Source organism: Pseudopodoces humilis, chromosome 16, assembly GCF_049639895.1.
Source record: "Pseudopodoces humilis isolate 2021_Gansu_Grassland_sample_001 chromosome 16, ASM4963989v1, whole genome shotgun sequence".
Classification (NCBI taxonomy): domain Eukaryota; kingdom Metazoa; phylum Chordata; class Aves; order Passeriformes; family Paridae; genus Pseudopodoces; species Pseudopodoces humilis.
The window spans coordinates 7,865,401-7,877,670 of record NC_142215.1 but is presented as its reverse complement, the minus strand read 5'-3'; the positions used below and the strand labels follow the sequence as shown (position 1 = coordinate 7,877,670).

The 12,270-nt window shown below is 53.8% G+C and overlaps 1 protein-coding gene across 4 annotated transcripts; it reads left to right on the top strand.

The window, feature by feature from the left end:
• Positions 1 to 20: 20 nt before the first annotated feature.
• KIF7 (kinesin family member 7) lies at positions 21 to 10,645 on the top strand. Of its 4 annotated transcripts, none has more exons than XM_088063323.1 (18): positions 21 to 321; positions 1,754 to 1,954; positions 2,205 to 2,616; positions 3,166 to 3,697; positions 4,005 to 4,142; positions 4,289 to 4,513; positions 4,950 to 5,125; positions 5,415 to 5,521; positions 5,806 to 5,961; positions 6,256 to 6,458; positions 6,573 to 6,770; positions 6,983 to 7,108; positions 7,583 to 7,759; positions 8,070 to 8,285; positions 8,482 to 8,688; positions 9,139 to 9,337; positions 9,429 to 9,578; positions 9,781 to 10,645. In XM_088063323.1, exons 1-18 carry the CDS (start codon positions 21 to 23, stop codon positions 10,164 to 10,166), a joined length of 4,110 nt encoding a protein of 1,369 aa, XP_087919449.1. In that variant the 3' UTR covers positions 10,167 to 10,645. The 4 variants fall into 4 exon arrangements, with proteins under 4 accessions (XP_087919449.1, XP_087919448.1, XP_087919447.1 ...); XM_088063322.1 differs by having other exon boundaries at positions 4,926 to 5,125; XM_088063321.1 differs by having other exon boundaries at positions 4,923 to 5,125; positions 9,784 to 10,645.
• Positions 10,646 to 12,270: the final 1,625 nt, after the last annotated feature.

The window sequence follows — 12,270 nt, the reverse complement described above, 5'->3', positions numbered from 1 at the left end:
GCGGCGCGCCGGGCGCGGCCATGGCGGCGGAGGCGGCGGCGGTGCGGGTGGCGGTGCGGGTGCGGCCGCTGCTGCCCCGGGAGGCGCTGCGGGGACACCGGCCCTGCCTGCGGGGCGATGCCGCCACCGGAGAGGTGGCGCTGGGCCGCCGCCGGTTCCGCTTCGCCGCCGTGCTGCCCGAGGCGGCGGGGCAGGCGGCCGTGTACCGGGCCTGCGTCCAGCCGCTGCTGCGCGCCTTCTTCCGCGGCTTCAACGCCACGGTCTTCGCCTACGGACAGACCGGATCCGGCAAGACCTACACCATCGGGGAGGCCAGCGTCGGTGAGTCTCACCGGCACCGGCGGCTCCGTGCCCGCCAGCATCCCTGCTCCGCCAGCATCCCTGCTCCACCAGCATCCCTGCTCTGACAGCATCCCTGCTCCACCAGCATCCCTGCTCCACCAGCATCCCTGCTCTGACAGCATCCCTGCTCTGACAGCATCCCTGCTCTGACAGCATCCCTGCTCCACCAGCATCCCTGCTCTGACAGCATCCCTGCCCCACCAGCATCCCTGCCCCACCAGCATCCCTGTCCTGCCAATGCCCCTGTCCTGCCAACATCCCTGCTCTGACAGCATCCCCACCACCCCCCTGCTCACCCCACCAGCCCCACATCACCACCTCCTTCCTCCTACATCTCTTTCCGTCCCCAGCCAAGCCACCTACACCACTGTCCCAGCCATCTCTCCCAACCCACCAACTCACTGGTGCTGCAGTCCACACCAATTTCAGCACCTTTGCACTCTCTACCCAAACTCAAACTGTATCATCATCTCCATCATTTCCAGTTTTGCTCCCAAACAACCCTTCCACCCTGCCAGCCCCTCCAGCTCAAGCCAACCTCCCCCTGCCATCCTGCCCCCCAGCAGCCTTTCCTTTCCCCCTGCCTGTGTTGCACCCCCCATGGACAACTTTGAGATCACAGATCCTCTTCCACTGCAGGACAAGTGACAGGATCTAGTCTTCCACCAGCTCTGGAGGTGGTGTTGATAGTCCTGAAATAAACCTGAAGGAGAGGGAGGCTTGCAATTGTTTATCCTATTAGTTTTTTTTTGTATGAAGGAAATGAGAAAAGAGACAATTTTTTTCATTCTAGTTTAATGGCATTGTGATTTCTTACAGATGATGTACTGTAAACATTTCAGTCATCTTTAGTTAATTGCATCATTTGTAAACACTATATTTTAATCTATGCCTGTTTTCAGTCTCCCAGTTCAGGCTATCATTGCACCAAATTTTGGAATTGCCATTTTACATGGCTGTTGAAGACAAAAGGAAAAACATTTAAAATTCAGTTGAGTGCTGTGGCCAGGTACAAGCAAGCTGGAAGCACTGAAAAAAGAGAAAAGCTTCTCTGAGCTGGGAAAAGTTGTGGAGTCATGCTGGCTTCAAAGGATAGCACACTGTAACTGCAGGCATGGTATTTGATACTCACTAAAATGCTGAAGGTGCTTTTTCCTTCTTGAGGAAGGACTGGAAACAAGCAGCTTTGCTGGAATCCAGCACAGCAGTGGGACAGGATTTGCCCAGAGGTCTTGTGGGATGTTTAACCCAGGCTGTGAGGGCTGAGCTCCCCAGCTGGGAGAGTTGTGAGGCTGCTCCTTTCCAGCTGACATGTGTTGCAGGCAGGCTTCTGACCTCAGCTCTGTCCCCAGCCAGCGTGGGCTCCCTGGACGTGCCCTGCTCCCCATGAGCATGTGCCTCTCTTTGCCAGCTTCCATCAATGAAGATGAGCAGGGCATCATCCCACGAGCCATGGCTGAGACCTTCAGGCTCATCGATGAGAATGACCTGATCGACTACACGGTCCGAGTGTCCTACCTGGAAGTGTACAAGGAGGAGTTTCGGGACTTGCTGCAGGTGGATACAGCCAGCAAAGACATCCAGATCCGGGAGGATGACAAGGGGAATGTTGGTATGTGTGGCCGTGCACAGGCTCCTTTTCTCCCCATGCTGTAGGCCAGAGCTGGCTTATCTATCCATGAAGGCAGAGCCAGGTCTTCCCCCTCCATCAGTTTGTCTCCTGCAGCAGTTTGCTGTGCTTAATTTTGAAAGGTGGTCTGGGCAAGGCCCAGTACAGGCAGGGTGAGAGCACCAGGCTGTGCAGAGGAGCTGCATCCTCAGGCAGCCCGTCCCTTCCAGCCACAGCTGCCTTTGCTTTGCAGTGCTCTGCGGTGTGAAGGAGTCAGAAGTGGAAGGGCTGGACGAGGTGCTGAGCCTGCTGGAGATGGGGAACACAGCCAAGCACACAGGAGCCACCCACATCAACAGGCAGTCGAGCCGCTCCCACACCATCTTCACAGTGACCATGGAGCAGCGGCGTGGGGCTGGCCGGCTGCCCCTCCACCACCGCCCCCCTGCCGTGCCCGCCGCCGGACAGGTCCTGGTGTCCAAGTTTCATTTTGTGGACCTGGCGGGCTCAGAGCGAATTGTGAAGACGGGAAACACAGGGGAGAGGCTGAAGGAGAGTATCCAGATCAACTGTGGCCTCCTGGCCTTGGGAAACGTCATCAGTGCCTTGGGAGATCCTCGGAGAAAGACCACCCACATCCCGTACAGAGACTCCAAAATCACCAGGTACCCCTGGGACCGGGACCCCTCACGTCTCACGGGCTCAGTTTGCAGGTCTGCCCTCTCTGTGGGTTTTTAGGAGCAGTGAGGCCCAGATAGAAATGCAGGCCTAGCTCATTGCAGTGCTGGAGACAATGAGGCTTGCGAGAGTCGTGCTGCTGAAGCTGAGATGGGGGGTTGCTGTGGGTTATCCTCTTTCCTGCACGGCAGGGAATAAAAAAGTACTCCCAGTAGACTTGTTTAATGGACCACAGTTAGTTCTTAGCTTGAGCTGGTGGCCTTTGCAACCTCCAGAAGGATCCCTGGCAGCACATACCTAGCAGTGATCCCGGAGTCAGGGAGCTCCCAACCTCAGGAGTTATTTGGATGGAGTTTTGCTGTGGCACAAACTGTTAATCCTCTGGTTAATGACTCCATTCACCTCACTAGTGCCAAACCAACTACAGAGCAAGGACATCAATTTCTTTGGGCTTAACCTATGAAAAGGGTTGAAAACTTTCTGTTTTCTGTGTTATTTTGTATTCCCGCTGTTCTAATCCCTGTGCTCTTCCTTAGGATCCTGAAAGACTCTCTTGGGGGGAATGCCCAGACCGTGATGATAGCCTGTGTCAGCCCATCATCCTCTGACTTCGACGAGAGCCTCAACACGCTGAATTACGCCAGCCGGGCTCAGAACATCCAGAACAAGGCGGTGGTGAACTGCCGCAAGGAGACGGAGCACATCGAGGAGCTGCACCTGCAGATAAAGAACCTGCAGAAGGCGCTGGAGCAGCGGCAGCGCTCCGAGACCCGCACCATCCACCGCTCGGCCAGCGCCAAGCGCCAGGCGCCGGACGCCACGGCCCGGCTGCTGGCCGAGTGCGCCCATTACCGCACCTGCACCGACGCCGCGTACCGGCTGCTCATGGAGCTCCAGGAGGACGGCAGCCTGAGCGTGCAGCAGATCCTGCGCGTTAAGGAGTGGCTGTGCGCCGTGGAGAGTGAGAGGAGCGAGCTGACCTCAGCCGGGCTGGACAGCGGCATTGAGAGCGCCTCCATGGAAGACCAGGGACCGGAGGCACAAGGTTCAAAGCTGGCAAAAGCCCAGGTAATAGTGGGGTGTTACAGCTCTGAGGTTGGGTTCGTCTCATGGCCACAGCAACCCCAGCACAGCATGATGGAAGGGTCAGGAGAGGGAGGGGAGGAGACATAATCTGTCCAGGAGGCCCTAGAGAGGCAGAAGGACATGGTCCTCCCAGCAGGCAGGGAGGAATTAGATTCAGCTGCAGTTGACAGATTTATTGCACGAGAAGAATCTGGGTCTGCAGAGCTGTTGTGTCCTTGCAGAGTCCAGCATGGGAAGGGAAGGACAAGGGTGGATGCTGATGCTGCCTCTCTTTTATTTTGGAGAGCAGGTGAGCACTGAGAAGAAGTGTGAGTCCATCAAAGATGAGCAGGTGGCCAAGCTGCAGAGGCAAGTAGAACGGCTGGAGGAGGAGAACCGTGATTTCTTGGCTGCCCTGGAGGATGCTATGGAACAGTATAAGCTGCAGGTATTTCTGGGCTCTGCTGTCTTTGTAGGGACCTGCCCCACTCCTCTCCTTCCTGCCCCGGGATGCTCTGCCCAGCTTTCAGGTTCCTCTGCAGTGGATCTCAGAACAACATGCGTGTAACCACATTTTTCTCATTTTTTTCCTAGAGTGACAAACTGCAGGAGCAGCAGGATAAGATCTCAGAGCTGCACGTGCGCTTGGAGATGGCAATGCCAAACCTGTGTGTGCCAGGACTGCTGGAAAATCTTCACCTGGTGACTGCCAGCCAGAGACCTCACACAGCCCCACTGGATGCTGCCCCATCCTATGGCCTTGGTGGGGTTCCCTCAGGGCTGCTTCCTGAGCAGAATGGAAGAGATCTTTGCAAGAAGGTGAGGGCATAAGGCTGTGCCATTGAAAAACTGCTGCCTCTTCACTTGACTGCTCTCTGCTGTAGGAGAGCTTTTGCCCTGCTGTTCAATGTGATCCTTGTCAGAAGTGTAGACCAGAGGGCTGTGCTCAGTGTTCAAATCCAGAGTTTTACAACTCCAGCAAAACCAGCCCAGCTTCAAAACTGAGGCTTTTGCTTTCATGTTGTGTGTGAGTCCTAGATTTGTTCAGTGTTTGAGCAGCAGAAGCACAGGCAGCTGGGTCTGGCAACACACCAGTTCTCCTGAAAATACACTCAATCCATTTTGATGCTTTTCTTTATGTGTAGCAGTGATACTCAGCTGGGAGCCACTTTTTCTAACACTGGCTCTCACACAGCTTCTTTCCTCTCCTTCCAATTCTGTGCCCCAGAAGCTCAGCAGCAACTCCTCCTTGCAGAAGGAAGAGCCGGCGGGCTGGCACCCAGACCATGCACAGTGCCCGACTGGCGAGCCCGAGCTCAGAGAGGTGGTGCTGAGGAGGGAGCTCAGCCAGGACTCAGAGAAGCCATCAGACCTGTCCTCGGGAGAGGAGATGGAGGAATGGGAACGGAAACGGTCCCTGTCCCAGCGCCGGTGAGTTGGGGCTGTCCCAGCCAGCTGTCCCTGTGAGGTGTCCTGGCAGTGACCTGGCTGCCCCTCCACTGCAGCTCAGCTCTCATGTCTGATGTAGGGGCAGATACTGCCTGTGGGGTCAGTGATGCTGCCGAGACACCTTACTGCTCCCTGGGGAGCTCATTACTGTCATTCCTGACCTCAGCTGTTGTTTCCATCTCATTCTGAGGCCTGTGGATCATGAGGGTCTTTACTGGTAACAGCTTTAGCAGTGCCCAGACCAAACTGATTAATTTGCTTCTCCTTCTAGAAATGGGATCCAAAATTTGTGCAAGAAAGAGATTTTCAAGTTGAGTGAGGAGCCAAATGGAGGCAATGCCCACTCAATACAGGAGGAGCAGCTGGAGCTGTCAAAAGGCAAGTAGCAACCATAGGTCGTTGGATAATCTTCTATGGGCTGGTGGTGCTTCACTGGGTGATCTTGATGTCCCACCTGGATGTGCCCAGAGGACAAAAATGGAGCCCAGATGATGTTTTTTTAGGGAGAAACTTGAACTCTTAGGGTCTGGCAAGGATGTTTTGGTGGAAGCTTCTGGGCAATGCTGTGCCAGAGTCTGGCTACAGATCCAAGATAAGATCAAGTTCTTCTGTCAGCCATCTGCTCAGATGGGGCTTTCCTGACCTAGGAATTTGTGTTCCAGAGGTCTGTGGGAAGCGGGAGTCACTGCTTGGTTCCTGGGAGCGCCTGCCAGGGAAGGACTCTGAGTGGAGGCTGGTGCAAGCACAGCAGAAGATTCGAGAGCTGGCGATCAACATCCGCATGAAGGAGGAGCTGATCACGGAGCTCATTAAGACAGGTGCAGAGCTACTGTCAGGAATATGCACCCATTTCCCATGAAAGCTCCTCCTAGTTGTGGTGCTTAGTCTCTTTCCATCCTCATCTTCTCTCCCTGTGTTGCTTGTGCTCAGTCTCCTCCCCTATAAGCAGCCTTGTTTCTCCATCCCTCCAGCTGACAGAAATCCTTCCCACTGGCTTGTCCCTTCCCTGGAGTGACTAAGGGAAAGGGAACATTCAGTCTCTGTAGCCAAAAATACTTGGGGAGAGGGAGGAAGGGTCAGGATCCTGGCTGTGAGAGGGGGCTGTGTTGCAGGCAAGGACGCCCAGGCTCTGAACAGGCAGTACAGCCAGAAGATCAGTGAGCTGGAGCAGGAAGCAGAGCAGGTGCGGGCAGAGCTGAGCGACAGCCAGAAGCAGCTCCAGGAGCTGGAGGGCAGAGAGCCGTGGGACCCTGGGGAGAAGCGCAAGCTGCAGGAGTACCGCACACGCGTGGCGGCCGCGCAGAGCAAGGCACAGGTGAGGGGGAAGGGCTCTGCCCCCCCGGCGCTGAGCAGGGGCAGAGCTGGGGGCATCTCTGCAAAGGGCACCGGGGAGATGCCGAGGCCAAGGGTGGGTTTCACCCTCTGGCAGGTTCTGTGCAGGAAGAAGCAGGCGACGGAGAGGCTGGTGTCGCTCTCGGCACAGAGCGAGAAGCGCGTGCAGGAGCTGGAGAGGAACATTCAGCTGATGCGGCGGCAGCAGGGACAGCTGCAGCGGCGGCTGCGCGAGGAGAGCGAGCAGAAACGGCGGCTGGAGACAGAGGTGAACAAGGGACAGCACCGAGTCAAGGTAGGAGAGGGCAGGAGCAGCTGTGCTACTGTGGTGCTTATGAGGATGACGGTGGGCTGGGCTCTGATGTGGTCTGTGATTGTCTTGGAGAGCGTGGAGATGGAGAGTATCCAAATTGCTGGAGGAGAACATAACCTGTCCCTCAGCCCCTGGCCATAGGGCAAACATCTCCCACTCCCTCCGTGCTCATGGCTGCTCTTTCACACACACAGGAACTGGAACTGAAGCACGAGCAGCACCAGAAAATCCTGCGCATCAAAACAGAGGAAATTGCGGCTTTCCAGAGGAAGCGGCGGAGTGGCAGCAATGGTTCTGTGATCAGCCTGGAGCAGCAGCAGGTACAGACAGCAAGCCTGCCTCCGCTTTCCTGTTCAGAGGGGATGCTTGGCAGTCTGCAGACTGATGGGAGAGATCTGAAAACAGGGACCTGAGCCCATCCTACTCTCGAGGACAGTCCATAATGTCATCTGCATCTAGTAGCAGAGAACTTAAGATCTTGTCTTACCCCCAGAAAAAAGTTGTAGGATCTCATCTAAATCCTAGCATTGGTAAAGAAGCTTTGGAATTTTGTCTGTTAGCAGAAGGGTGGTGAGAGAATCACCCTCCCAGAACTTGTCAGCTGGGAATTTAGTTTAGCTCTGCCTCTTGGAGGAGCTGGAAGGATAAAACCAGAAAAGTCGGGGCTGTGGGGGTTAGCAGAGATAGAATAGGGACTCTTGTTTGGATCTCAGCCCCGCTGCTCTTTAGTCCAGAGTCCTGGGCATTGCTGCTGCTATCTGCACATACACACCTTTTGCTTCTCCCTCCATCAGAAAATTGAGGAACAGAAGAAGTGGCTGGACATGGAGATGGATAAAGTTCTCGAGCAGCGCCGGGCCCTGGATGAGCTGGAAGATGAGCTGAGGAAGCGAGAAGCTATTGTGGCCAAAAAGGAAGCCCTGCTGCAGGAGAAGAATGGCCTGGAGAGCAAACGGCTGCGCTCCAGCCAGGTAGGACAAGAGTGAGACACCTCAACCCTTCTCTTGATTTCCTCCAGCAGAGGTGGAGGCCGGAAGACCTGGGTGCCATCCTGGGTCTGGCAGAAGGCTGCAGGCCGGGACGAGGTGGTGTTGGGAAGTGGGTAGGAAATCTTGTCTCTATGAAAGAGTCTGGTTGTGCTGTGCCTCTGAGCTTGTTGGTTTGGTAGCCCTTGGCTTATGTCTGCCTGGGGAGGGTCATTTGACCTAGAGAGGGAGTAGAACAGGGCTGAGGGCCTGACTTGCCTTTAGAGCAGATCCCCTTGAGCATCCTCTGCTGCAGGCCCTGACAGATGACATAGTGCGTGTGTCCAGCCGCCTGGAGCACCTGGAAAAGGAGCTGAGTGAGAAGAACGGGCAGCTGCGCCACGGCAGTGCCCACGACCAGCAGCAGATCCGCCAGGAGATCAACAGCCTGCGCCAGGAGAAGGATCAGCTGCTCAAACAGAGGCTGGAGCTCGACAACAAGCTGCGCCAGGGCACGCTGCTGTCCCCAGAGGTACCTCTGCTGGGGCTGGGGAGCAGGAGGTTGTAGGAGACAAGTAAGGACTGGTTGTTGGCAGATGCTCTCCCACATCCCAAACTGTGCGTGTTCCAGGTTCTCACCAGCACTATTGACATGACAAGGAAGGTTAGAGCAGGGTGAGACAGAGCAAACCCTTTGCTCCCTAGTAACTACAGCTCTGCCCTGGCAGGAAGAACGGATCTTGTTCCAGCTGGATGAGGCAATCGAGGCTCTGGATGCAGCCATTGAGTACAAGAACGAGTCCATCACGTGCAGGCAGCGAGTCCTGCGGGCCTCGGCCAGCCTGCTCTCCCAGTGTGAGATGAACCTCATGGCCAAGCTCAGCTACCTCTCCTCCTCTGAGACACGAGCTCTGCTCTGCAAGTACTTTGACAAGGTGGGAGACAACTGCCCTCTGTGTTGGTGGGAGCTGTATTTTATTTACTGCTGTTAGTGATTGCATTATTAGCCAGCCAGAACACATAATAAACATAACACAGCTTGAACACACTTGTTAACAGAAATGATGATCTGACCAAACTCATTTTCCTCAGTTTCAAGCTTTCTTCTTGCATGATACTGTAGTTTTGCTCTGTAAAGTCAGGCCACAAAGCCACAGCACCATGACCCCCAGCTGGGAGAGAGGCTTAAGTAGTCATAGGATGCATGGATCCCCTCAGTAGCTCTGCCACATCAGTGCAGGCACGCCTTGCTCTTCTCTCCACAAGGCAGCTCTAACATCCCAGCACTACCAACCTTTGTAAGCTGTGACTGGGGCTTGGTAGGGCAGGAAATCTTCCTTGGCATGAAGGAGCTGAAGTGTTCCTTGCTCTTGGGCCCTGGCCAGGTGGTGACGCTACGAGAGGATCAGCACAGGCAGCACATTGCCTTCTCAGAGCTGGAGATGCAGCTGGAGGAGCAGCAGCAGCTGGTGTACTGGCTGGAGGCGGCCGTGGAGCGCCAGCGCCTGGAGATGGACCGCCAGCTCACCCTGCAGCAGAAGGAGCACGAGCAGAACATGCAGTTACTGCTGCAGCAGAGCCGTGGTAACCCCCAGCTCCCCTGATGGGCAGCAGTGCTACTGCTTTTGTCTTTCCCAGGGCTCCCAGGCTGAAATAGCCTTGTTTTCTGTTGCAGAGCACATGGACGAGGGGCTGGCCAGCAGCAAGCTGCAATATGAGGCGAGGATTCAAGTGCTGGAAAAGGAGCTGAGCCGTTATATGTGGGCAAACCAGGAGCTGAACCAGAGACTGAGTAACATGAACCTCCATCCTGGACAGACCAAAGGTGAGAGGAAACACAGGCTAGGGCTTTGCTGTCCCTGCCAAGTTAAAAGGGAGGTTCAGCTCCCATGCCTGGCAGTGAGAGCTTGGAGCAGTCCAGAGCAGTGCATGCATAGGTCCTTCAGCAACTGCTATGCAGGCACCAATTTTGATGAGGAAAGTAGAGATCCTGATGCTCACTTCACTGTACCTTCAATTTTTCCCAGCAGGGATGGAGAGAAGCCTTCATGGGGCTGGCGACAGAGCTGCCCCTGAGCTCAGCACCTGTGAGGAATTCAGCCTCAGGGAGCAGCCCGTGCCTCCAGCTGCCGCTGAAGAGATCCCTCGGGCCAGGGATGAGAGCAGGGATCTGGTGCACGCCCCTTTGCCCTCGACATGGAGGCGTTCATCACTGCCCAGCGACAGCCCCGGCGACCCTCGGCAGAGGGACACAGAGCACTCGCTGAGAACGGGGCAGCCCCACGAGCTGCTCCCACCACGGAGCCTGGCTGCGCCTCCCAAACCCCGCCGGGAGCTCCGCAGAGCCAGCCTCAACATGAGCCCAGTGCCTTATCACCCAGCCATGATAGATGTGAGGAAAAACCCAGTCTAGAGCCAGCCTTATCACCCACCTGGCACAGGGCAGGGAGCAGCAGCTCTTGCTGACCTGAGTTTGAGAGCCCTCCTGCCCCATAAGCCAGCCTGGCTACATCCCTGTTACATTTCAGAGGCCTGAGGAAGAGAAAGATGTGACTTGTTATCATGAGGGAGTTGTGTGTAAGGTGTGTCAACACCAGCCTACGTTCTCCACGTTACTGGCAGTCCAGGCAGCACTGACAGGACGCTCTTCCTCTGCTCCCTCAGCAGCTTAAACGCTGTGAAGCAGGAGACACTTTCCTTCCAGGCCTCTTTAACACTAAAAACTTGTTTACAATGTGGAATTCTCAGCTGAAGGCTTTGCTCAGCCTTGTCAGCCTCTGAGGGAGAGGCTCTGCAGTCCTGCAGAATTTGTACATAGATTTTTGTAGTAACTTTGGATTTTTTACATTTCTACTATAACTTTTCTAATAAAGCAGAGTGAGTTTTATGAAATGGTCACTTGTCAGAAGGGCCACTTACTCTGGGTATGTAGGAAAGGAGTTGTATTTAAATCTCACTGCATCAGAAGTCAGCTGCTGTCACACTGTTGGCCTAGTGTTCAAATATCTGATTTGTTTTAGTAGTCCCAACCACATCTAATAAATCTCCTATATTAAATTACCACAGGAAGAGCATATCCAGCCAGCAGCAGAATTGTCTGAAACATCCATGATAAAAGTAACTGGTTCTGCTTTTTTCTTGCAGCCTCTAAGCTGCTTTAAGCAGGGTTTTCATATTCTTGAGAGAACTTCCAGTCTGGATTTAAGAGAGACTAAATACAATCCTGCAGTTTAACATTGACAGCTCAGGAAGGGGGACTAAGTTTTATCTCTGGCAGAGGAAGAAATGATAGCCCAGGTATCTGCTTCAAGAAGGGCAAGGGACAGGGGCAAAGGCCACTGCTTCAGCCTGGAATGAGAACAGCTACCAATAACCACTACTTAAGGAGCAACACACCAAGTTAAAAGCCAGCATCTGATTTAAGAACCACCTTCTGATCAAGGTCCTTGACCTTGCCTGTAATGGTGTGAGTGAGGGGGGGATATTACTGAGGCTCTCATATGTGGCTGAGCTATGCAAGATTGAGACACTTTATTTCCTGCTGTTGAAAACAAAGACCTTCAATAGGGAGATAACAATCCATCCTACTTGGAAGTAAGTAGTAGATTTGGAGCTCCAAGCTCATGTCACTCCACCTTGAAGCAGGTGCGGCTCTCCCAGAAGCAAAACAATCACCGTTAAGCACAGAATTCCACCCATTTTCCCAGTGGGAAATTAACAGCTTTCCTGCAACAGTGTGTCCAGGAAACAAGCTCCCCTCAATCCCATCTAGTCCCTCAAAACCTTAAAGCCACCTAACAAACCTGTTTTCTCATGCCTTGTTTTAGGATGACCTCACACCATCTTCATAGCTCTCCACCTCCTGTGCAGTCAATAGACACAGTAGGGTGAGTTCCCCGAGATCCTGCTATGCACAAACAGATCACTATCCCAAGGGCAAAAATTCAGCCCTTCTAGTATTATGCACAATTTTAGCCCCTTGGAGGCTACGTCTCAAGCACTAAACCACAGCTCCTGCTCTCTTCATGGGGTTAGAAAACAAATGTGCCACAGGCAACTAAATCACTATTTAATCCATGACTCAGTATGGTAAAGAATAGCCTTGAAACTGTCATTTTCAGTTATTCTGTCCAAGTTTTACTTCTCAAGGACACTTCCCCAGCCAATTCTCTCTGGCTTACTGCAAGTTTGCAGAAAAGAACAATAAAGTCATTCCATCAGCATCTGCTTATCCAGCAGTAGCCAGGAGCGGATACACCAAACCATTCATGATCTACAAAGATGTTCCCAGTTAAATTATCTTTCCCCTTTTCTGTACTCTTGGCACTTGGCTAATTAATTAATCCACTTGTTATTTTCCCACTAAGCCGTGGCAAACTGGATGCAATTAACAGAGGGATCCATTTAGTATGAGGACAAGACACAGCAGGAGCACACAGCTTGTTCTGTACCCATTCGCCTCCAGCATCCTCCTTCCTGCAGCCCCCATCCCTCAAGCCAAAGACAGATTTTGGATT